The sequence below is a fragment of the Neofelis nebulosa genome, chromosome 10 (genome assembly GCF_028018385.1).
Source record: "Neofelis nebulosa isolate mNeoNeb1 chromosome 10, mNeoNeb1.pri, whole genome shotgun sequence".
Classification (NCBI taxonomy): Eukaryota; Metazoa; Chordata; class Mammalia; order Carnivora; family Felidae; genus Neofelis; species Neofelis nebulosa.
Genome location: NC_080791.1, coordinates 17,484,889 through 17,510,899, shown reverse-complemented (window position 1 = coordinate 17,510,899; position 26,011 = coordinate 17,484,889). Strand labels below are relative to the sequence as shown.

At 49.0% G+C, this 26,011-nt stretch overlaps 1 protein-coding gene across 3 annotated transcripts in view; it reads right to left on the bottom strand.

Moving 5' to 3' along the window:
* POU2F3 (POU class 2 homeobox 3) overlaps positions 1 to 26,011 on the bottom strand; it is an 80,079-nt gene that overhangs the window by 32,931 nt on the left and 21,137 nt on the right. For 2 of the 3 annotated variants that reach the window (XM_058687058.1, XM_058687060.1), the window contains exon 3: positions 15,972 to 16,006. In XM_058687058.1, the coding sequence (XP_058543041.1) occupies positions 15,972 to 16,006 (35 nt within the window). Of the gene's footprint in view, positions 1 to 5,089; positions 5,459 to 15,971; positions 16,007 to 26,011 lie in introns of those variants that run through there. The other variant, XM_058687059.1, reaches the window with a different exon arrangement.

Below are 26,011 nucleotides of genomic sequence, written 5' to 3'. Positions count from 1 at the left end.
TGCAGAAGAATTCACACAGCATAATTTATACACATAGATGTACATACGTGTGAATTTTCAAAACCCACAAACATTTGGACATTTGCATTTGTACCCATGTCTGCACATGTGCAGAAAGAAAAGTCTTCTAGACATTTACACACCACAGTGAAAACAGCCCTCCTCTAGGAGGAGGGCTGAGAGGGACAGGGATCCAAAGTCTTCCTTTTTATCTCTATTATTAAATTTTTTTTGCTACCAGAAGGTATTCATGTATTACGCGTGTCATTGCTTTAAGTAAAGCAGTCGAGAACCTGATGTGTGGAATCATCCGGGGAATTCCAAATATCTACATGTAAAGGGGAAGGTTTTGGGGTGATAGCTCTTCTCAAATATTGAAGGGCTGTCAGGTGGAGGAGAAGGACTCAGGCCCTGGAGCTAAGGCAGGCAGAGTGACAACTCCTAGAGATGGTGACCATGGGGACATTGATCGGGGTCTAACAGGAGAAAAAGTGGCCTAACAGTACAACCGCTGACCCTGGAGTAGGCTGTATTTTGGGTAGCGCGGCCAAAACCCCTGAGCGAGCTTTGGCAGAGACGTGGGGGCAAGGGCCATCTGACAGGGGTGTGAGACCATTTCATCACATACAATTAATATTTTAACACACGCACGCACGCGTGTGCAAAATCTCAGATGGTAAAAACTGAATATATTTAGCTTTATAAAAATGTGCTCTGTTTTTTCATTTAAAACGTCACTGCAGACAGTGAAAGCTTAGTCCTAAGATGTTATATTATGAATAAGTAAGAGTATTGACACGCAAGATGGAAGAGAGGAAGAAAAAGCCTTTGTGCCAGATAGCAGAGGTCTGTGGCGCCCTTCTGGGAACAGGGGACCTTTGACCTGAGGGATCTTTTAGCCCTGAGAGTCTGTATGTCTCTGACTCACTCCAGATAGAGAGATTCAACCCAAACTTGTCTCCACGGTTGATGAAAAATAGTCACAGTGACATCAGGTGTCATTGGATATTCCCAGCTCCCACTGTTTCCGTTAAACGGCCAGGAGAGGGCAGTCCCAGGAGAGCCACATAACCCACCAAGGGGCATTTGTTAAGGGGCCCGTTCTGGCTTGGGTTACTAGCTTAGCTCAAAGAGTTTAAAACACTGGGTTGGTCAGAGTCCTCTCTGCAGACCCTGGGTCCCCGGAGGGTGGCCCCTAGCACCCCAGCAACCACTGAGCCTCAGCCAACAGCTCCCAGCGCTGGCCAGCAAACTGCGGAGTTGGGAAATATTTACCAGCGCAGACTGGATGGAGCCCATGACATACTCTATTTGCATAAACCCAACAAGCTCACCTTCCTGGGGTAAGGGGTGAGATTTTGTGGATCGCTTCCTGAGAAAAAGACGCCAGGAGCAGAGCAGCACGAAGGGAAGTAGGCCCCCGAAAGCAGAGAGATGGGAGTTCATGACACCCAGGACAGAGGGACGGGTGGGTGGGCGGATGGGTTCATGCCAACTATCTCTCAATCCATTTATTTAGGAAACATGTACTGAGTGTCTACTCTATTACACTCCTCTACTGTAATAAATAAACCACAGACCCTCTCCTCAATTACTTCACAGTCTGGTCGGGGAGGCAGACCCACTCCCAGTAGAAGCCTGTTGAGATACAGAAGGTGGAGGGGGTGGTCCCAGAGGGCTGCCTGGAGAAGGAGGCATGAAAGCTGATGCCAGGGCTCACTCAAAACAGACTCAAGATGCTTGTGTATACCTGTTCCTCTCTACCTTCAGGACACTTCCATCATCCCAAGGAGGATTCTCATTGATTCTTTTTTTTTTTTTAAGTTCACTTATTTATTTTGAGAGAGAGAGTAAGGGAGGGGCAGAGAGAGAGAGAGAGAGAGAGGGAGAGAGAGAGAATCCCAAGCAAGCTCCGCACTGTCAGCACAAAGCCCGATTCAGGGCTTGAACTCACAAACCATGAGATCATGACCTGAATCAAAATCGAGAGTCAGATGCTTAACTGACTGAGCCACCCAGGAGCCCTGGATTCTCATGGATTCTAATAAGCACCCAGGCAGTACTTAGAAGTCCTTAGGATCTGGGAAAGAGGGGAGCTGAAGCCCTCTTGTGAAGCTTGACTCCCCAGATCCTCTTCCCGCAGAGCATCCTGTTCCCTGCCTGAGCATTCCCGAAGAATCCTGGGTCCTCGCTGAGCTGCCAGGTCCTGGGCAAAGTCCGAACCCCAGGTGCTGCTGTTCCCTGCTCTGCTTTATGCCAGGAAAGTGTCTGTCTCTCCCAGGCCCCTGGGCAAGGCCAAGCTCTGGGAAGTACTCTGCGAGCCAGGAAGCTGCCCTCCGTGTTGCCAGGCTAAGTATAAGGGGAAGTACCAAGTCCTGAGAAAGGAAGTTGGTTCTGGTTCATGTCAGAGAGGAAGAGACTCCTTGCCTCTGGGCGGCTGCACTGCTCCCCCTTCCAGACAGAGCCGTGTTAACCTGTTCTGGCCCGGTGGTTCAGTGGTTTGTGCTCTAGCAACTTGATCCCTCCTCTTCGTGAGGGTCCCGGGCCAGAGCGAGGGGGACTGAAGTACTCCACCACTGCCCCCTGCAGGAATCAGCGTGTACCCCCAGCGACTGGGTGTCCAAATCTTTGCAGGCCTCAGTTTACCAGCTACACAAGGGGTCTACAAAGCCTGCTTCCGATCCTTCAGATGCACCCCTTCATAGTGATGGGGTAAAGTTTAAACAACTTTCTTGCTATGATCACACACTTGCTTTTTTTTTTGAGAGAGAGAGAGAAAGAGAGAGAGTATGAGCAGGGGGAGAGGGGAAGAGGGAGACAGAGAAAGAATCTTAAGCAGGTTCCATGCTCAGCATGGAGCCCGAAGCAGGGCTCAATGCTGCGACCCTGGGATCACGAACTGAGCCAAAACCAGGAGTCAGGACACTCGACCAACTGAGCCACCCAGGTGCCCAGGATCGCACACTTTTCTTTGAAAGATGTCATCAGAAGAAAAGGCAAGATTAATCTGTAATTTACCTTAAGCAAATACTATAGATGATGTTTGGTTCTAACTGACTGTAAAAGGGCATTCTTCGTTTGCCTGAAAAGATGTGGTCTAACATTCCCTTAATAGCAGGCTCTCTTTTGGGAGAAAAATCAGATTTAGTTCACAAACTTTGACTTAATGTGCATTTCAGGAGCCACCCTCTTAGGTACAGTGAGACATGCCTGTGTTTACCTGGCACAGACCAAGCCTGGCATATTTCTCTTATTACTGAGGTAGCAACGGCATGAGTCAGGTACAAGGACACGGCTAAGAACACTCAGAAGAATCTGAATCTGAGCAGAACTGCCACCTGGAAAAAGGTGAACCCCAGGCCTCCAGAGCCTTCTGAGGGCAGAGCTAAGAAGAAGAGGCACACAGGAGCCAGGCTGACGCGAGATGGGACAGCTGGGACCAATGTTATTGTGACAGCACCAATAACTCATGTTTATTGAGCATCTACTGTGTCCCAGACACTTTCCATTCAACATCTCATTTCATCCTCCTCCTGACAATGCTGTAAGGTTCGTGCTATTATTTCCCCCCATATTACAGAGGCAGAAACTGAGGCTGAGAGAAGGTGGAGTGACCAGATGACACAGAGCCTATTGGTAGAGCCAGGATTTGAATCCAGGTCTGTGTGATGCCACAGCTGGACCTCTGACCACGACACGGTCGTCTGTAAGCCTCGAAGCAGGGACAGCCTGCAGTAGTCTGTGCCAACAAAGCCTGTGCTACTTTCGCAGAAGATGCCGGTGCAGGAGAGGGGCTGCTAAGAAACAAAAGCAAAACAGGATGTGAACCAAGGATCCTTGGGGGTTGTGAGCCAAGGGGGTTTTTCGTGGCCACGCAGGGCAGAGGGAGGGGAGTCTTGACACTGGAGAGCAGCGGGGGCAGCTGCGATTCGCAGAAGAAGCTGAATTTGGAGACAACAGACCCGTACTGAACACGGTGCCGATGAGCGAGGAGACTCAGAATAGAGGGAAACTGAACAGGCCTCGGCTCCCCCACTTAGCCGCAAGTCACTTTACCATTTGAGGCGACTGACCAGGTACATTGGTGTAGCTCCTGAGCCCTGAGGGTGGCCTTCAAAGCCATTCTTGGGCTGGACCAAGACAAGGAAGTTTGAGATGGAAAAAGTGTGTTTTCAGCTGCAGCTGGGAGTCTGGGAGAAGTAATCTCCTGGTAGGGGGCAGAGAGAAATCCGGGTCCCACCCCCTGCCCTGCAGGCACATACACAGGCAAACAGTCCTCTCCCTGCACCCTTCTCACGCACAGGCCCAGGGAGGTGCTTCTCGTGGGGCCAGGGGAACCCTTCTCCACCCCACCCTTTACCTGGCAACCTTCCCTGGGCCTGCAGATACTATCTCTGTCACCCCAGCTGGCAAGCCGTGGCTGTCAGAGGTCTGCGGGAGCCGATAGGAGTGAGAGGACTCTAGAGACGTGGAAAAGTACTGTAGAGATGTCGAATGAGGGGCTCTGGGTAACGTTAGGTCGTGTCTCACCTGCAGGAGAGTGCTTGTGCGCTCTCTCTCTGTCTCTCTCAGCCTAATACAGTATAGAATCACACAGGCCTGTTGTATATCTGAGCTCCACCTTGGGTAAGTTACTTAACCTCTCTGAGCTATAGTTTCCCCAGCTACAAAATGGGAATAATAATGCTTACCTCACCAGGATGGCGTAAGAATTAAGTAATAGCAAATAAGATATAACTCTATGTAAAGCGCCTGGCACCTTCCACCATCCTCGGTTTGAATCCTGGCTCTAAGCAAGTCCCTTGGGCTCTCCCAGACTCAGTTCCCTCTTCTGGAAAATGGGGATCCCAAGAGCTACTGCCCTGGGTTGCTTTCGGATTTTAAACGAGACGCTACTTGTTGAAGAACTCAACCCAGGGTGCTTATTAAGCCGAGGGCTGAGCACATGGTGTCAGCTGCTTCCGTGACTGGGGCCAGATCCAGCTTCCCTGTCAACACCGCTGCTCCAAAACGATTCCCACATGGGGGAGACCTGGCCTTGCTTTTAGTCCCACCAGGGTCTCACCGGTATCCACCAAAGGCAACTCACCGAGATCTGCAAGGAAAGTCCACGTCTGTATCCCCGCAGAATCAGGGAGACTGGATGCGTGCCTCTGCCTCGCATCCTTGCCGCTCTCCAACCCACACCTGAGCAGAGAGGAACAGTCCGCATGCCCCGTCTAGAGGCATCCAGGGACTCGTTGCCAGTGCCGGAGCCGGTGCCCCAGAGGGGCTCTGTGGTGGTGTTTGCGCGGTCTGGTGACCGGAGTGTGCTGGGCACAGGCCTCCTGAGAAGCTCCAGCCGCTTCCGCTCCTTATCTGTCTCACTGCCCTGCTCTCAGCAAGGCTCAGTCCATCTAATGCTGGGGCCGCAGACGCAAAACAGCTGACCATCTGAGCCTCCGGCCAAAGAGCCAAGCTTGGCTGGCAAAGGAAGACGAATTCGCACCTCTCCAAAAGCAAAGACTCTTTATCACCTGCTTCCCACCCAAGTGTGGAGGGGGGCGGGGCTTAGACTGAGTGCTCAGGGATCTCAGAAAAAAAAGTACTCTTCTAGGAGCATCCGTAGTCCCTCTAAACGGGTGCAAGCCCAGCTTAGCAGCCACACAGAGAGAAGAGAGGAAGAGAAAATGATGGGTTCTCATTCACCAGAAAATAATAAGAGCTGATGTTTATTGGTTGCTCACCGTAGGTCAGAGACTATTCTAGGTCCTATATCGTGGCTATAATTAATCCTTGCAACATGCCTAGCAAATAGGCCCTATTAGTGGTCTCTCATCTTTGGATGAGGAATGTGAGGTCCAGGGCAGCCGATCGGCTCGACCATGGTGACTGATGCCTCCTCCAAAGAAGCAGGGCCGTGGAGGGCGCACAGCCATGCAGTCTGGAGTCCGGCGGGCTTGGCTTTCAACTTGCTTCTGGATGGCGTGATTGTGGGAAAATTCCTTAGCCTCTCGGTGCCTCAGTTTCCTCATCTACAGAACTGGAATGAGCCCGATACCTCACAGGATTGACAGAAGTATTCAATGGAACAACAGACATTTGCATTATAATAACAGGCGATGATGCATTTCGCACTCCGTGCCCGCACACAGGCAGGATCCAATAAATACCATTATCGTAGTATGTTGGCTATGGTGGGGAAATCACTCTGGAGAAAGCACTCGTACAATCTCACCAGTTATCTCCTGCCTGAAAATTAATTCTGTTGCACGTCTACCTGGTGATTCCACGAACCCAGTTTTATCTCCTCTTCAGGCAGCAATGGCTTACGGAGCCCCTGTTCTGATATTTTTAGGGACGTTTCGGACCTGTCTGCCCCATTGCATAGCAAGTACATTCTCTGAGGGCACAGGCTGCGCGTGTTATTTCTGGGGTGCCTCTTTCTAGTGCTGGGGAGACTCTGTTTCCCACTCCCTTATATTTCTACGTGCAAGGACTACAGCCATGGGTAAATCTTGCGCTCTGCCTCCTGGTGGAAGTGACCTGTTTTCCTGCTGGGTCTAGGTCAGCTGTCCTCACTGGGGATGACGGGCAACCTGGAAACTGTTTTCCTGAAATCAATGGGGCGGTTTTTCTGGCTAATGAGGAGGCTCGATTTGCATGGACTGGGCAGAAGGCAGGCACTCCAGACCTCCTGCAATGCAGAAGACTATACCAAACAAGGGCCATGCTACTTTCATACAACTTTCAAATGCCCCATGGGACATTTGTGTGTCAGCCAGTAGCCGGCCTAGAGCCACGTGAGCCTAGAACCCAATTTCATTATTCATATGAGCACAGAGTATCTTTCGCACACTTTTATTTTTTTCCTTTCTTTTTAAAGTTAACTTATTGATTTTGAGAGAGGGGGAGACAGAGAGAGAGAGAGCGAGCAAGAGTGAGCAGAGAAGGGGCAGAGAGAGAGGGAGAGAGAGAATCCCAAGCAGGCTCTACACCGCCGGGGCAGACCCCCATGCGGGACTCGAGCCCACGAACCGCGAGACCATGACCCGAGCGAAAATCAAGAGTCAGACGCTTAACCGACTGAGCCACCCAGGCGCCCTACTTTGGCACACTTTTAATACACGCTGGCTTTTTCCACGGATGCCATTTTCTGTATAAATTAAGGAAAGATTTTTATCTTATTTTGCTTGGACCTGTATTGAGAGTTGTTTGACAACGTTTTGGAAAATCTTGGCTTTTGAGCTGCCGGTAGAACATACTGATATCAGTCTGTATTTGTGTCTGTCACGGGGCACAAGCATCCTACTATCTCGCTAAACATGCCAGGGGAGTATGCACAAAGACTTCCTTGCTGAAATACATATTATTTTATTTTAAATTACTTCTCATTCTTTTAAAATCAGAGCATCTTGTTGATGCTTATTTATGTCTTCTAGAAATTTCATTCTAGGATATTAAAGGAGCTTTACAGAATCCGTATTACAAGGGACATTGGGTCTGGTAAAGCTGAGGACAAGTTGCGTTTTAATTTTTTTTTTTTAATTTTTTTTTTTTTTTAACGTTTATTTATTTTTGAGACAGAGAGAGACAGAGCATGAACGGGGGAGGGGCAGAGAGAGAGGGAGACACAGAATCGGAAGCAAGCTCCAGGCTCTGAGCCATCAGCCCAGAGCCCGACGCGGGGCTCGAACTCGCGGACCGCGAGATCATGACCTGAGCTGAAGTCGGACGCTCAACCGACTGAGCCACCCAGGCGCCCCTACGTTTTAATTTTTTTTTAATGTTCATCTATTTTCAAGAGAAAGAGAGAGAGAGACAGAGAGCAAGCTGGGGAGGGGCAGGGAGAGAGGGAGACACAGAATCGGAAGCAGGCTCCAGGCTCCGAGCTGTCGGCACAGAGCCCGACACACGGGGCTTGACCCCACGAACCGTGAGACCGTGACCTGAGCCAAAGCCGGACGTGTCACTGACTGAGCCACCCAAGCACCCCCGGAACAAGTTTTAGAAAGAAGTGGATGTTGGGGCGCCTGGGTGGCTCAGTCGGTTGAGCGTTCGACTTCAGCTCAGGTCACGATCTCGCGATCTCACGGTCCATGAGTTCGAGCCCCGCGTCGGGCTCTGGGCTGATGGCTCAGAGCCTGGAGCCTGCTTCTGATTCTGTGCCTCCCTCTCTCTCTGCTCCTCCCCCGTTCATGGTCTGTGTCTCTCTCTGTCTCAAAAATAAATAAACGTTAAAAAAAAAAAAAAAAAAAAGAAAGAAAGAAAGTGGATGTGTGGGGGTTAGTCCCTTCTGGTCCCTCTTTTCAGACCTGCCTGTTGGCTAGAAGGGTACCGTAAGGTCTGTTCTCTATCACCTCTACCTATGCCGGGGGGTTGTATTTAATTCTTTGAAAGCCCACTGTGGCCGTGCAGCAAAACCATGTCCCCAACCACAGTTCTGTCAGGCTCCAGGGTCTATTTTTCAATTGCTTTGGTACCTCAGAGGGAAAAAAAAGGAGGGATATTACGTATCAAGACTTTCAACCCACCCTTACTGCCTGGGGTTGAGCAAAATGAGGTTTGCCGGCTCCTCGGGCTCTTTTCTCTCTTAGCCTGACCGTCCCCCCGTCCCCTCCCCCAAATCCTGTCTCCACTTGGAAGCACGGAACCAGAGCTGAGTGCTGCCGCAGATGGAAACAAGTGTCAGAGGACCGACAGTCTTCCCATCCTTAACGTCCATTCCCCAAGGTCTCGCAGGGAGATCTCAGAGCCTCCCTCCGGCTCCCTGGGTCCCTTACCCCTGCCTGGCTCTACGTGCCTGCCCAGCTTTTTGAGACTCGCAGAACCAGCCCCATTGGCATTATTATCACGGTACAGGGGATCTCCCTCTCCTCCACAGCCTCCTCCGCTGCGCTTTCTGTCCCACTGGCTAAGAGCTCCTATGGGCAGGGCCCATGTTCTAGTCCCCTCTGACTCCTTACTACCCAGCTAAGTACAGGTCTGTGGTATGAGATGGTTGAACTTGGTCAATTAGCTCCTTCCCTTGCCCTCTGGTGCTCGGCTCCTATGATGCCTGTTCTCCTGAGACTGCTGCCTGAGTGTCCAGGGGAGAGGGCTCACATGCGATCACTGCAGACCCTCACTTGCCAGCCTGAGAGCCTGGTCTGGCCTTCCCTGTGTTCCCCTCATGGACCCCTCTGGAGAAGCCTATCATTCTGGACCCTTGCAGACCTTCCCTTAGGCTGAATTTTGTTGATTTTATAATTTTTTAAAAATGTTTATTGAGATACAGCATGAGTAGGGGAGAGGCAGAGAGAGCGGGGGCAGACACAGAATCGGAAGCAGGCTCCAGGCTCCGAGCTGTCCACACAGAGCCTGACGCGGGGCTCGAACTAATGAATCGTGAGATCATGACCTGAGCCGAAGTCGGACGCTTGACCGACTGAGCCACCCAGGCGCCCCTGAATTTTGCTGATTTTAGAGAAGATGCCCCATCGAGCCAACTGAATACTACAAATCAACACATACCAGGAACTGCCAGAGAGCCATGGTAGTTCACGTTCAAGAAAACAACGAAGAAAAATCCCACCCCATTTAAAGCTAACTGCTATACGGGGGCACGCTGGGGTCACTGCTCTGGGCTGGCTGGCGTGGGAAAGTCATATATTGGTGCAGGTGGGCTGAGAAAGCCATCAAGCCTAGGGCTGAGAGAAAACCCCAGGTCACGGATTCTCCACTTTGGTGGCAGGAAGCTTAGGGACAAGGATACCTGCCAACTTGCTTCTGATATCCTTCTGGCCTCAGAGAACTTTTGGAGTCTTCCAGCAAGATGGCATTCAACAACATACATGGAAACATCGCTCTGATCCACCTGGTGGAAACTCATGGCCCAGGGCATGAGGGCTTCAGAAGTCACCAGGACAGAACAGCTTGAGGCCTCCTAGGTGCGCACCTGCCACTGTGGGCTCTCCAACCCCCGGAAGCTAGTTCTAATTCCCGACGTCCTTCTGAAGCTAGCTGTTGGTCCAAAGAGCAGGGAATGGAAACGGGGTCCTCTGGGCTCCTGAACTCAGTGACAGGGCACCCAGCCCCTCTACTCTCTCGGACAAGTCCTTCTCCTCTTCTGGCCACACCTTCTAGTTGGGTCTGCCCTCTGTCCGTGTTCTCTCTTTTCTGTCACCTATGCTGATGGCATCTCCTATCCCTCCCCAGGCCCACACCCAAGGTCTCCATCATCCCCCAAAGCCTTCCTTTCACACCGTCTCCATTTTAAGCCAGCACCCCACCCCTTTGTCGCCTCATGTCCATATTTCCTTCATCTCCTTAATTCCAACTTGTCCCCCGGCTACAGCAATCTGGCATCTGCTCTAACCACGGCCACCACAATAAGGCCATTGCTGCTCTTGTCACTGACAAACCAGAACCTGTTTTCAGGCTTTGGGCTCTACAGACACTGGGGCCTGTCCCCACTGTCATGAAAATCTCTCCTTTGTAGGTGTGGTTCTCCTCCTGTCCCTCTGACCATTCCTTCTTCTTCTTGTCCACAGGCACCCACTCTTCTGTCCCTTTACGTGTTTCTTCTGTGGGTCTCCCCAGGGTCCCCATCCCATTCTGCATACCATGTCAGGGGACCTCACTGCCTCCCACCATTTCAGTTAACATGATTCCACGGTGACTCCCTGATATGCATCCTGACCTGTGCCCCAGGCTCCGGGTCCCAACTTCTCACCGTGTATCGGTACCTGTAGCCCATCATCTGCCCCTTCCTCCTCCTTCTACCATCTGGACATACTTGTTCCAGCTCCTGGCTTCTTGATCTCTTCTTGCAGTCTCTCTAATGCTTAGCATCCCGAGCTAGAAACCTAAGAATCGTGCTGGACTCTTCCTATGTTTTTGCTGTCCGCGTCCAACCTGTTGCCCCAATCCTCTTGATCTTCTATCAGATCTCCCTCTTGAACTTGGTTCTCTCCACGCATGCTGACATAATCATAAGAACAGCAAATACTTACACAGCACATACGTTCTAGACCCTTGTCAAAAAGGTGCACACCCTCTCATTTAACCCTCACAACAACCTTGTGAGATAGGTACTGTTATTCTCCCCTTTTTCCAGAAGAGAAGGTTGATTTTTCTTAATGTTTTTATTTATTTTTGGGAAAGAGAGAGAGAGAGAACACACATGGGAGAGGGGCGGTGGGGGGAGGGGGGCAGGGGATCCGAAGCAGGCTCTGTGGTGACAGCAGAGAGCCCAACGTGGGGCTCAAGTTCACAAACCATGAGATCATGACCTGAGCCGAAGTCAGACACTTAACCAACTGAGCCACCCAGGTGCCCCTCCGGAAGAGGAGATTGAGATTCACATAGAAAGTGAAGAATTTGTTTAAGTTTATTTATTTATTGAGAGAGAGAGAGAGAGAGAGCGCGTGCACAGAAGGGTCAGAGAGAGAGGGAGAGAGAGAATCCCAAAGCAGGCTCTGCATTGTCAGCACAGAGCCCTATATAGGGCTCAAACTCACGAACCCTGAGCTCATGACCTGAGCCAAAGTCTGATGCTTAACTGACTGAGCCACCTAGGTATCCCAAAGGTGAAGCATTTGCCCCAGGCCACACAGCCAGGATTCTAACCCAGGCAGTCTGATTCTGTGTTCGTGTGCCTGATCTCTTCGCCATAATCCCTCTCCTTAGTTTTGCTTGCTTCTTCCTACAACAGCAACATTCCATCAGGCCTCTCCTTCGTCCCTCCTTCCCTCCTCACCCACCCCGCCTCTAATGCCCTTCCATTAAATGAGACTAGTCACCCTGGAAAATGTCTAGTGGCTCCCTATTGCCCACAGGAGAAAATGCCTTGCTGGGCGTTCAGAGTTCTTCACAGCCCGGCCTGACCCACAGTCCTGCCTTCACCACCCACCATCTGGGTCCATGCTGATCTTCTCACACTTGCCCTGAAGCCAGGCCTTTTTGCAAGTGAGCCCTCACACTCACCGTCTCCTAGGCCTAGAATATTCTTGCCTCCCTACTCTGCCAGTCAAACCCCCTGCTCTTCCCTTGGTCACCCGCTTCAGACCTCATCCCCTTGGTGCTGTGCTCAGGCGGTATCCAGGAGCTCATGGAGCCACGGCATAATTCTGCAGTTTGCCTTCCTTACTCACGACACCCTCTCGCTCACGCTTAGGAACGACCAGTTCTTCAAAGAATGAACGATCGGCCGCCGATCCAGGCTGCTGGGTCCTTCTGCCTCTGCCCCTAAATTTCCAATGATTCTTTTCACTGGATCACACAAAATCGTAACGACTGGAAAGATTTCATGGGACTCAGTTCTCCCCCACCCCTCTCTACAGCTCAGGGTGAAGAGCTGGACACCCTCCTCCCTATTTCTTTTCAAAGAAAAAAGCAAAAGGAGGGTGGGAGTCAAACCAACCAGTCAGAACAGGGCATGAGAAAAATGAGGGAACGGAACAGACTGACTGCGGGAGCCTGAGAGATCACCTCGCGCAGATTTATCTTATCCGAGAGGAAACCGTGGCCCAGAAAGATGGAGAGGTTTGTATGAAGGACAGCAAGTGGCACGGACACCCGGATGTCCGGCTCCCTGTCTGGGGATCTGGCCTTAACCTCTTGCCTTTCCACTCGCTTGTCTTCCCTAGGGAGCGCAGAGGGAGCTCAGAGTGGCACTGCTTCTGGGTCCCTGGATCTTCCCACAACTCTCCCCCAACCCCGCTCAGGCGGCTTTCCTGGGACCAGGAAGTTAACAGATTCAGTGCAAAACTTTCTGATGAGCCAATGTCCCTTGCTTCTGCAGCTACAGGACTGCCCTCTGGCCAGTCCTGACTGCAACTCCCAGTTGCAACAGCGGGCCTGAGGCTTTCCAACCCGGGCTTCAGAGAGGACAGTGGTTCATTCTTTGCTCTCCAGTGTCTGCCAACCCCTTCTCTGTCCCATACCGGCCGCTCCTACGCAACCGCTCTTTCTTCCCTTCCCCACACCCTCCGCCAGCCATTTCCTCCCAGTTAGTCACCGTGAGGTCATGCTCAGCCTCTGGCTCCCAGGCCTCTCCCTGAGGACGGTGCGTGTGCCGGGAGAGGAGAGAGACCGTAGGGGAGGATGTAGCAAGGCATCAGGGGAAAAATGGGCTCTGGAGTCAAAGGGATGGGAGTTCAAATCCTGGCTCTGCCAGTCATGTGACCTTTGGCAAATTATCTACTCTCCCAAATCCTTTGCAAAAAAAGGGGGTGGGGGGGTTGGCTGCCGAGGAGGCACCGTCCTCTCCTGTCTGGCGGGGATGGTGACACTTGTAAGGAGCCCAAAGTGCCTTGTGTCAAACTTGGATGTTGGTTTACTTCCCCCTCACGGTGAAGTGTGCAGGTGGCCTGGAGACCCCGGGTGCCCACCTGGAGGCCTGCAGGCGAGCTCGTGTGAACGTGAGGCGGTGGGGCTAGGTATCTGATGGCTTCAAGGGACAGAGTGACACGTAGCAAGGAGGGGCCTTGTGGGGCCCACGGATGTGTATGCTCGTGAGCAGAGGGCTCCGGCACGAGCGTGTAAAGGAGTGTGACCAGGCTGAGCCTCTTTCTCCAAAACTCCCCCCTTCTTGAAAGGAAAGATATGTCATGTCCGTTCGTATCAGTAATGAGAAATCCAAAAACCCTTTCCAGGGGAGGGAGGGAGAGAACAACCCACCCCGTGGGGCTCATCTAAGCAGAGGAGACTCAAGGCCCACTCCTGCAAGAAGCCAGCAACTGTCTCCCGACTGGTGGAGAAGCCACACCCCAGAAGATGTTCAAAGGGTCAGGGGCCTCTCTGCAGGCTGCCTAGGGCCAGAGGGGCTGTCCCCCAGCCTTGTCCCAAGCATGAGGGTTTCTCAAGCTTCCAAAAGATCACACAGGCAGCCAAACCCACCAGGCCTGTGGAGCAGGCCACCTCCAAACTGGGCTGGTGTGGTCATATCTCGGTGTGGAATGGGCCCCTCCCATGCATCTTCTCCAAGGGCCTTGGACAGTGAGACGTGGGCCCCAGGCCGCCATCCTGAGTCCTCAGGGTGGAAAACACAGGGCACACGCCACATCCCAACCTGCTTAGGACTCTCCTTCGGGATCACAGAATCCTTGGGAATCTCCTCCGTCCTCCTGCCCTTAAAGCAAACCTGGCAAAACCATCCCCCAGAGAAGAATCTGTCTCCCATTTAAAGACCAGGGGTGAGAAGTTGATTCTGCTATCTTTCCCTTGGCCATTCCGGTGTTTAATCAACCAGGTTGGCGGCAATTTCTTCCTTGAGGCTGTCTCTCTAACTGAAGGCTCTTTCTGTGTCAGGCCTCAAGTTCAGAGAGTCATTAGCAAACTTCCCCAGCGGACAAAATGCACAAAAGTGACTGCCTACCAGGTTTTGGCTGACGACTCCAGAGTATTCCTCTCTCTGACCACGAGGGATGCACCCAGAAAGTACCCAGCCCTTTAGAAAACGTTAGTAGTGGCTTCAAATCACGCTCTAGATAAAGGAGAACATATCCCTGAGTCTGCTCTCCAGTCCCACCCCAGGCTGCCACCTAAACTTGGACGGAGTATATCAGAGCAGGAGGGAGCCCGTGATTGTCCGATGCACCCCCACGTTGGGATTGTCTTCCCTTCCAACCCACTCTTCTCTGCCTGACAAACTCCTACTCACCCTTTAGAGCCAGATTCAAGTATCACCTCCTCTGTGAAGCCTGCCCTGAGCTCCCAGGAAGAATGAACTCTTTGCATTTCTGGTTGACACACCTTCTACCTACTTGCAGTGAAGCAGGGATGCGAGCGTATAATTAATTATTCCCTTAGGAGTCTCTCTCTGCTCCTCCCTCCGCCTCTCCTTCTCTCTCTCTCTTCCACTCCCCATACTAGACTATAAATAAGCTCCTTCAGGGCAGAGACCACGTCTTAATTTTTTTTGTGTTCCGACACCTGGCATAGTACACAGGCGCCCCCCGCCGCCCCCCGCCCCCGGCAAATGGAATAAATTAATTGTTTTGTTTATTTATTTATTTTGAGGGAGAGAGAGAGAAAATGCATGAATGGGGGTGGGGCAGAGAGCGAGGAGAGAGCGAGAATCCCAAGCAGGCTCTGCACTGTCAGCAAGGCGCCCAACTCGACTCGGGGCTTGAACCCATGAACCATGAGATCATGACCTGAGCCAAAGTTGGACACTTAACCAACTGAGCCACCCAGGTGCCCCAGAATAAATTAATTTTTCAGCTGACCCCACCTTAGCTCTCCTCCCCCCAACATATCCTCCCACATCTGCTCTGACATCACGCCCTGTCCTGGTCCTCTCCCCTAGTCTCGCCACCAGCCCCTGATCTCAAGGGGAAAATCGTCCCCCCCCCCCCCCGCCCAGCTCCATCCTTCCATTTACACACCGCAGCCATCCATCCTGCAGTCTGTCCAACACCACCTTCCCACCCCTGAAGCTCCTCCCCCGCCATGACTAACTCGAATCCCACCCGACTTGGTTTTCTTTAAAGGCGCCAAGCTTGTCTACATCGTCCCACTGAGCCAGGCTCGATACTCTGTCCTGGGCTCTTTTGTTCTGTTCCCCCCTGTCCTGTTCCTTCTCTTCTCCTTTCAATCCCCGAGGAACCCAGGCACCCCATCTTTTGCGCCTCCATGAATTCTTCTCCGCACAGTCGGTCCACACCCACAGACCCACAGAGAGTCAACTGAGGCTAAGCTGTGACAGGAAGAGAGCTGCCATTTTGCTTCTGCACCACATCAGGCATATGCTTATTCCTCAATAATTGTCTCCACTTGTCAGCACTCTTTTGAGGGGGATGGTGAAGAGGAGACCCCAACATTGGATTATGAATTGGGGGAGGGGGTGGACACAAAGGCTCTTTATAGGACCCGTCTAAGCCTGAAAGGTGAGTCCATAAATAAACACCCTCAAACTTGATATAATCTTTATATCTCCTGCACCTGATGAAGTATAAGTACCCCCAGCTCCCAAACATTTATAAAGGTTTTCTTCTGAAAATCCTTACCTGCCTGTTGAAATCTAGGCCATTTCGATCATTTCCTGAAAGAGATAAAAACGAAAACATGAATTGCTAGCAGGACTGGAACAGATAGAAGGTCAGGAAGGAATGGGGATGTTGGGAAGGGCTTGTCTATATTTTGAAAAAGAACCCCCGTTTCCCCCGTGGCCAGGATCCTCCACTTATCCTGTTTCCTGGAGACGTCTTTGGAAAATCTCCTCCAGGGAGGTGAACAACCAGGAAGACTGACTTGTCAGAGGTCACAGAGAGTCAACTGGGATTGAAATTGCCATCCCGGAGACATCCACTCCCTCACACAGAGATATGGCCTACGCTTTTGTGGCTAAGCCAGGAGTGACCAGCCACGGGTCCGAATGGAGCTGCCCTAAGAGGTTCCTCCACTATCCCAGCCCTCCTGGGGTGATGGCATCTAAGTCATGCCAGGTAGACAGGTGTCTGTTCTGGTTTTCTCCCCTCCAGCTTTCATTTCCTGTTGGCTTGTCTCTTCTCTTTTATAATAACTGTTGGGTTGAACAAGTAAAAATGTGTGCTTAGTAGAGAAAAATATGTGGGACAGAGAAAGTATAAAGTAGCAGAAAAAAAAATCACTCTCCTGAGAGGCAGCTGTAATTAATATTTGGGTATACATGATGGTCTGTTTTTATACTTGTTTTTCCTCATTCATATTCACCACTCTGTATAAATTTTACTCTGCTTTTTCCAGTGAACATCATTAATATTTCCCCTATACGATTAAGCAGCATCACAAATCTCTTCTTCTCCTGTGCTTGCAAACATCATTTTTAATGGTTCCCTAATATTCCTTTCTGTGGACCATAATTTGCTTAAACATACACCTATTGTTAGGGGGCTTGCTTCCACCGTTAGCTACAATAACAGTTTCCCTCTCCTATAACTCTAAGGTATGAACTGCCAAACAAGCTTCCTTTGTGCCCCACGGCTCTGTAATAGCAAGAAAAATGACTATTTACTAAATACATACACTCAGAGCCTAGCACTGAGCCTAGTACATAACAGGAGTTCAACATATACTGGTTGGATCAAAGAATAAATGCGCAAGTGAATGAATTCAGAACTTCCCATCAGAAAATTCTGCTTTTCATTAGCTTAGGAATGGAGTCCCAGTTTCTTAGCACAACGTATAATTCCCCATGTGACTTTCCCTCATAATCCCACCTCACTCCCCCCTGTCCCCACCAGGTATCCTGAGCTCAGGTGCAAATACACCAAGCCTATCTTGTTTCCACGCCTCTGTGCACTGCGCCCTTTTGCAGAATCAGTCCCCCTCCGCTCTGGATTCCAGGAGCCCTAGCTACCACCACATGGCCCATCAGACCACTCCTTCTTTGTCTGTGTGCTTCTCTCTCCCACTAGCCCATGAGTTCCTTGAAAATGGAGACATGACAAGAAAGGCACACTGTGAGACGTGGAGTGACCTCTGGATAGCAGCCTGACCTTGAGATCAATTAAGAGGATATATAAAATCTGCAAAGGGGTGCTAAAGGTAGGAAGGGCCCACAGACTGAAAGTGGTTGTGCATAGAGAGGCGGACTTGAAGGCAAAGTTGCTTTTATCCTTTTTTTTTTTGATTGAGGTATAACTGACGTATAACATTATGTTAGTTTCGGGTGTACCACGTGATTCGCTACCTGTATATACGGTGAACCGAGCACCACAACAAGACCGAGTGATATTCATCACCATATATAGTGACACATTTTTTTCTCGTGATGAGAATTTTTAAGGTCTACTCTCTTAGCAGCTTTCAAACATGCAATGCCGGATTATTAACTATAGTCACCATGCTGTCCATCACATCCCCAGGACTTATTTGTTTTATAACGGGAAGTTTTGTTTTGAACCCCTTTTAGCCATTTCACCTATCCCACCCTTCACCTCTGGCAACCACGAATCTGTTCTCTGGATCTATGAGCTTGTCTTTTGGTTTTTTCGTTTGCCTGCATTTTATTTTTTTTTTTAATTTTTTTTTTTAACGTTTATTTATTTTTCAGACAGAGACAGAGCATGAACGGGGGAGGGTCAGAGAGAGAGGGAGACACAGAATCTGAAACAGGCTCCAGGCTCTGAGTGGTCAGCACAGAGCCCGACGCGGGGCTCAAACTCACGGACCATGAGATCATGACCTGAGCTGAAGTTGGCCGCTCAACCAACTGAGCCACCCAGGCGCCCCGCATTTTAGATTTCACATATAAATGAGATCATACGGTATTTGTCTTTCGCTGTCTGATTTATTTCACTTAGCATAGTGCCCTCAAGGTCCATCCATGTTGTCACAAATGGCAAGATTTCATTCTTTTTTATGGCCAGATAATATTCCATTATATATATATTACAATATATGTTTAGTATATATATTATATATTTATTATATATTTTATTGTTGCTCATATATTTTATTTTTATATTTATTATTATATAAAACTTAGAGGCCCCTAGATGGCTCAGTCTGTTGACTTCAGCTCAGGTCATGATCTCACAGCTTGTGGGTTTGAGCCCCACGTCGGGCTCTGTGCTGACAGCTCAGAGCCTGGAGCCTGCTTCAGATTCTGTGTCTCCCTCTCTCTTTGTCCCTCCCCTGCTCATTCTCTGTCTCTGTCTCTCTCAAAAAACAAAAATTAATTAAATACAATATAAAATATTATATGTATATATACACACATATATTAATAGTATATTATATATTATACAGTAATATTATATATACATATATATGTACATATATACACACATGTACACATATGTACACATATACATACACATATGTACACATATACATATGTACATATATATGTATATATGTGTGTATATATAATATTTTCTTTACTTATTCATCTGCCACTGGGCACTTAGGTTGTTTCTATCTTGGCTATTGTAAATAATACTGCATTGAACATGGGGATGCAGATATCGTTTCGAATTAGTGTCTTCATTTTCTTTGGATAAATACCCCAAGGTGGAAATGCTAGGTAATCAGGTAGTTATGTATTTTATTTATTTTTTTATATATATATATATATATATATATATATATATATACACATATTTTTTGATGTTTATTATTTTTGAGAGAGAGAGAGACAGAGCATGACCAGGGGAGGGGCAGAGAGAGAGGGAGACACAGAATCTGAAGCAGGCTCCAGGCTCTGAGCTGTCAGCACAGAGCCCGACTCAGGGCTCGAACTCACAAACTGCGAGATCGTGACCTGAGCCGAAGTCGGATGCTCAACCAACTGAGCCACCCAGGTGCCCCTGTATTTTATTTTTTGAGGAGCTTTTATCTAAAAAAAAAAAAAATCCTTTCATGACATTGTAAAATAGGCCTAATGAGGACTAATTTTAAAATCTGACAAAAGAACAACTTCATTCATTGAACAAGCATTTACTCAGTACCCTCGAGGCACCAGGCACTGTTCTAGGCACTCGAACTACAGCACTGGAGAAGACAGACGGGAGTCCCTGATTTCTTTTCTAGTTGAGGAGACATAAAAGGAATGGGAAAACAAATACATAACTTCCTTCGGAGATAGTGACAGTGGAGAACAATAATACACGGTCAGGGGAAGAGTCTGTCAGAGGCTGTTCCTAGGCAGGTGGTCTGGGAAGGCCACTCAGGGGACCTCATGCTTTCATTGAATGGGGCAAAGACCCAACCTTTCAAAGGTCTCAGGACGATCATTCCAGACACGAGTATCAGGGCCTAAGGCAAGAGCAGGCTTGCATGGGCTGAGGAATAGTAATGAAGCTGGCATGGGTGAAGAATGGGGTAACCAGGGGCAAGATGACGTGGCTCTGGCAGACAGGTCACGGTGAAAGCTTCAGCTCTCACCCAAGGACAATGGGAAGTGATGCAGGGTTTGAGCAGAGGAGTAACACTGCAGGTGTTTGAACCCATGGCGATGGGCTGGTAGGGGGTTGGAGAGCAGGGAGGAAGACCAATTGAGTGGGACTGCAGTGGCCCAGGGGAGAGAGGGCGGCAGGGTGTGTGGGACAGTAGCAGTGGAGGTGGTGAGAAAGGCCTGGATTTAGAAAGCATTTTGAACTGATGGCTGACAGGACCGGCAGGTGGACGGGCGGTGTGGTGCAAGGAACGGAGAAGAATCAAGGATGATTCCTAGGGTTTGGGCTTTCTTGACGGGATCAGTGGTGGTGCCATTACCTGAGATGGGGGTAATCAGGGAAGGGGAGGTCAGTGGTAGGGAATCAAAAGCTACATTTTTGAATGTGTTAAGTTTGAGATGCCAACTAGGTATCCCAGGAGAGGCGGGGAAGTGAGTTTGGACTCAGGAGAGGTGTGGGGTCAGAAGTATAAATTGGGTAGTTATCAGCATAAAGGTGGTACTTAAAGCCATAGGACTCAGTGAGGTTACAAAGGAACTGAGTCCAGATGAAGAAGAATAAAGTGGTCAAGGTTGGCATGAAGACGGGGAGCCAGCAAAGGAGACTGAGAAAAAGTGAGCACTCGAGTAGGAGGAACCCCAGGCAAGTATGGTGTCTGGAAGACAAGAGGGGAAGATGTTTCCAGAAGGAGGTAATATCAAAATGAGAGAAACGGTGGAGGGCCAAGACAGTTGACTTGGAGGAGGTCATCAGTTTTGGGGACAACTGAAAAAGGCCTTTGGGGAGCCTAGGTGGCTCAGTCGGTTGAGCGTCCGACTTCGGCTCAGGTCACGATCTCACAGTTCATGGGTTCGAGCCCCGCGTCGGGCTCTGTGCTGACAGCTCAGAGCCTGGAGCCTGTCTTTGGATTCTGTGTCTCCCTCTCTCTGCCCCTCCCCTGCTCATGCTCTGTCTCTCTCTGTCTCAAAAATAAAAAATAAATAGTAAAAAAAAAAAAAAAATTAAAAAAAAGGTCTTTGCTTCCGATTTCCGCGAATGCAATTATCGTGTTGTTTATGAGATCCACAAAATGCAAAAGATGAGCAAGCAGAATTCAGAGATTAATTTTAAAACCCACCAGCCAACAAAATTAACAACTGCTTTTGCCTGGAAGGTTTGCCATGGCCTTCTCAAGAGGCCTCTTCTCATGAGGATGCCTCTGCTGCCCTCGGAGCCTGGCGAGAACATTTCTCCTTCTCATCAAATTCACTCTTACCTGCAACAGTATCTCTGCCTCATCTTCTTTGAATCCCAGGCCAACTGAGTGAGGTCCCTGGGCTGGCCAGGCCCTCCCAGGAGACGGGCCCCATGACACTCCAGCAGAGCAGAGTGTCTGAGCTGAGCCATACGTAGTAAGGGCTCAGCTCCCCAAAGTGATTCCTGTTCTGATTCTGATCCCATTGCTAATGTTCTAGATTGAGAGATGACGGTGAGCCATTCCCAGGACTCAGTTTATTCTTTTTTTTTTTTAATGTTTATTTATTTTTGAGACAGAGAGAGACAGAGCATGAACGGGGGAGGGTCAGAGAGAGGGAGACACAGAATCTGAAGCAGGCTCCAGGCTCTGAGCTGTCAGCACAGAGCCGGACGCGGGGCTCGAACTCACGGACCGCGAGATCATGACCTGAGCCAAAGTCGGACGGTCAACCTACTGAGCCGCCCAGGTGCCCCAGTTTGTTCATTTTTGACACAGTGAGGAAGCTGCTGCTCTTTCACAGAGAAAGGAGGGGATATAATTACCATATTATGTGAAAGAGTGGTCCACAGTGACCAGGAACTTATCTGATACCCCTTTGTGATGCCCTGTGGAGGAGCAGGAGGGTGTACTTGGAAAACAGTCACGTACTTGAAGTCAAAGAACTAAGGTTCAAGCCTTGGCTACATCACTCCTGAGCTGTGTGAGTTTGGTGGAGGCAGCCAGCCCCACAGCCTCCGCCTTCTCGATGGCAAAATAAGGTCATAATTCCCTCTCCACCCGTTTTCTAGGAATATAGTGAAACTCAAGTGAGATAAAGCTGGCGACCGTGCCTGGTGACCTGGGAGGCGCTACCCAGGTGTAGACCTGGGCTCCAGACATCCTGGGCCATTCCTCGATCAGGCTGAGCCTGGTCCTATGTTAGGGACTTTGCACATGCCGTGCCCTGCTCTCCCTAGAAAATATACTCTTGTCCTCCGAGACCACACTCCAATGTCACATCCTCCGTGAAACTTGCCCGAAGCAAAATAAGGGATCTTGTCTGTATTTCTGCACCGCTTATTCATAACTCTTATCGCACATATCACATTTTTAGACCCAGTGGGTCCTGTGTCTGTTTCCCTCATGAGATCATGAGCTCCTAGAGGCCAGCATTACTATAGCATCTTTGTACCTCAAGTGCCTAAAAGTGCCCAACACACGGTAGGTGCCAAGCGACCACGTGTTTGATCCAGATTACTAAGAAACTGCTCCCAAAAGAAATCTTTGATTCTGACCTGAGAAAATCATAGGGGCCACCACCTGCTGAAACCTCAATGCATCTTATTTCCAAGCCCTGGCTCCCTCTTTGGAAGGTGGCAGCCACTTGCAAAACAAACAAACAAACAAACAAACAAACAAACAAACAAAAACAAAAAACCAAAAACCAAACCCAAAAGAACCAAAGAGGGACAGACACACAGAAGGAAGAGTTGGAAGGAAGGACACTGACGTCCAAACTCAGAGGGGAAGCACCTTGCAGAGGACACACAGCCCCAGAGAACTTGAATCAAGACCAAAGCTTGATTTCTCAACTCCTATACTCATACAGTGTTCCCGGGAAAGTCACTGTATGGGATGCCTGGCTGGCTCAGTTGGTACAGCATAGGACTCTTGATCTTGGGGTCATGAGTTCAGCCCCACGTTAGGTGTAGAGCTTACCTCAAAAAAATACATTGCACCCAGTGTCCGACACAGACAAACCAAGCATTCGCCTTTGATCAACGGCTTAGGCAAATAAATAGGTTGGATGCTGATTGAGTTTGGAAGTGATTCAAGGCAGAGTGGGAGACTAAATACAGAAAACTGGATGATAGAATCAGGATTGGAAAATATTTTGGCACCTTCTAAGAAGAAGCCGAAACCAAAAAGGTAAAATGTAACAGGAATAAATGCAAAGCCCTGCACTTAGGTTTTGAAAATATCAAGTGTAGGGAGGCCTGCATGGCTCAGTAGGTTAAGCGTCCAACTCTTTTTTTTTTTTAATTTTTTTTTAACGTTTTATTTATTTTTGAGACAGGGAGAGACAGAGCATGAACGGGGGAGGGTCAGAGAGAGAGGGAGACACAGAATCTGAAGCAGGCTCCAGGCTCTGAGCTGTCAGCACAGAGCCCCACGCGGGGCCTGAACTCACAAACCGCGAGATCATGACCTGAGCCGAAGTCGGCCGCTTAACCGACTGAGCCACCCAGGCACCCCTAAGCGTCCAACTCTTGACGTCAGCTCACGGTTCGTGAATTCGAGCCCTGCATCGGGCTCTGTTCTGACAGTGCAGAGCCTGCCTGGGATTCTCTCTCCCTCTCCCTCCACCCCTACCCCGCTTGTACTCTCTCTCTCAAAATAAATAAACTTAAAAAATGATTAAAGAAAATCAACTGTACATATAAAAGACAGGGGAGATTGAATTGTACTCTTAGAAATGCTTAAGATGGTACATTTTATCTTTAAATTTTAGTTTTAAGTTTTATATGTTTTATTACCTCAATAAAAATGAAAAAGAAAAAACTAAAGATTTTTTTAAATCAGGAATTCTGTTTAAAATACTTTAGCCCAGGGGTGCCTGGGTGGCTCAGTCGGTTGAGCGGCCGACTTCGGCTCAGGTCATGATCTCGCAGTCCATGAGTTCGAGCCCCGCGTCGGGCTCTGGGCTGACAGCTCGGAGCCTGGAGCCTGTTTCAGATTCTGTGTCTCCCTCTCTCTGACCCTCCCCCGTTCATGCTCTGTCTCTCTCTGTCTCAAAAATAAATAAAGGTTAAAAAAAATTTTTTTTAAATAAATAAAAAAAATAAAATACTTTAGCCCAGAAATCTACTTTTCTACTTCATATGGGCAGTCCACTAAAGTCGTCAAATTGCACAAAGTTATACCCAACTATGAGACTATTTGCCTCATATGATCTAGCAATCCCACTTCTGGGTATTTATCCAAAGAAAATGAAAACATGCTCTTAAGGAGATATCTGCACTCCCATGTTTACTGCAACGTTATTCACAATAGCTACGGTATGGACACAACCTAAGAGTCCATCAATGGATGAATAGATAAAGATATTATTTACACACACACACACACACACACATGCACACACACAGAGAGAAATATTATTCAGCCATGAGAAAAGAGGAAATCCTGCCATTTGTAAAAACATGGATGGAACTTGTAGACATTATGCTAAGTGAAAAAAGAGAAATAAAAGTACCGCATGGTATCACTTATATGTGGAACCTCAAAACAATGTTTTTAAAGAGTCAAACCTACAGAAACAGAGTGTGAGAGAGTAGAAAAGTAGGGGGGTGGGGAGGATCGGGAGAGGTTGGTAAAAGGGTACAAACTTTCAGCTATAAGAGGATGAAGTCCAGGGGTGCCGGGAACACTTGCCTTTAGGTGAAGCCTTCTTTGCAGCATTGCCATGAGAATTAGCTATGAGATTCATTTTGAGTGTAATAATGGTATTATAATGAAGAAGGAAAATGTCCTGTTTTACAGATGCATCCTTGACACATCTAGGGTGGAACTGCTATAATGTCTATAATTTACAAGAAAATATTCCAGCAGCAAGAAAGGCAGAAATTTGGGGCACCTGGGTGGCTCAGCAGTCATTTAAGGATCTGACTTGGGCTCAGGTCACGATCTCATGGTTTGTAAGTTCAAGCCCCACGTCAGGCTCTGTGCTGACAGCTCAGAGCCTGGAGCCTGCTTTGGATTCTGTGTCTCCCTCTCTCTCTCCCCCTCCCCTGCTCACACTCCGTCTCTCTGTCTCAAAAAATAAACATTAAGAAAACAATTTTTAAAAGGCAGAAATGTGATGGTTGTTGAGAGTAGGCAATGAGTAGACGGGGAAAACGTCCACAATAAAAATTGTTCGAAAATGGAAAAAGAAAAAAACAATGCTTCAGAAACAAGCAGATGAAAAAATATAGCAAGAAGTTAACAACGATTACATCCATGTGATGGGTGTATGGCTGTTCATTAGCTGTTTTCTCTCTTTTCTCTATGTCTGAAGTTTTTCAAAATAAAAATTTTGTAAGACAATCCAATGAGGGAACATTGGAAAGCACTTGGCACAGGGCCTCGTGCATAGTAAGTGCTTAAATAAATATCAGCGGACTTTTCCTTCCTCTCCAAATATTGGCATGGAAGTGAACCAGGCTTAGCCTACAGCAGCAAAGAACAGAACAGGGTCAGTGGCGAAGCTGCTAGGAAGCAGGTTTCATCTCAGTATGAGAAAGGATTTTGTAAAAAGTGAATTTGCTCAGCCGTGCAAACCACAGTTTCACGTCAACAGAGCTCCCCATTGCTGGGAATATTCAAGCAGAGCCTGCTCGTTTCAGGGATGGGACCGAAGTGGCTTTTGAATTGAGGGACAATTTGATGGCAGGAGGATGTCAGGGAACCTCTAAAATTCCTTCCACCTCGGAAGTCTTTCCCTTCAATGCAGCTGATTGAAATGTACCCCGACCTTTCCTCCCCTCCCAGAAGCGGGTCCCTGTCTGCAGCCCGTGCAGAGGCCCAGAGAGCTCTACTCACCATTTCCCTCTATCCTGTTTGTTCTGCATACACATAAAAGATAAGGACACAGAACGGAGAGGAAAGGCAGAAGGGGCTCAAGAAGGAAGCTTCAGAATCCCCCATTTGGAGGCGTTGGGGGGGAAATGGGTCAGATCTGTGCCAAGCTGGAAGAGCCACCACCTGGAGTCTCTCCAGGCTTCTTTGGGTTCTCGTTGTCCCCTGGCAACCTTTGGGCCATGAGGCTTCCAGCAGGAAAGCAGGAAGAGGGCAAACACCCTGAAACCCTGGCTCAGGGGCCTGGGAAGAGACCTCAGGAGATCATCAGGGCAAGTTCCCTGCCTTTGGGAAGATGAAACATTACTACACACCCCGTTTTACAGAGGAG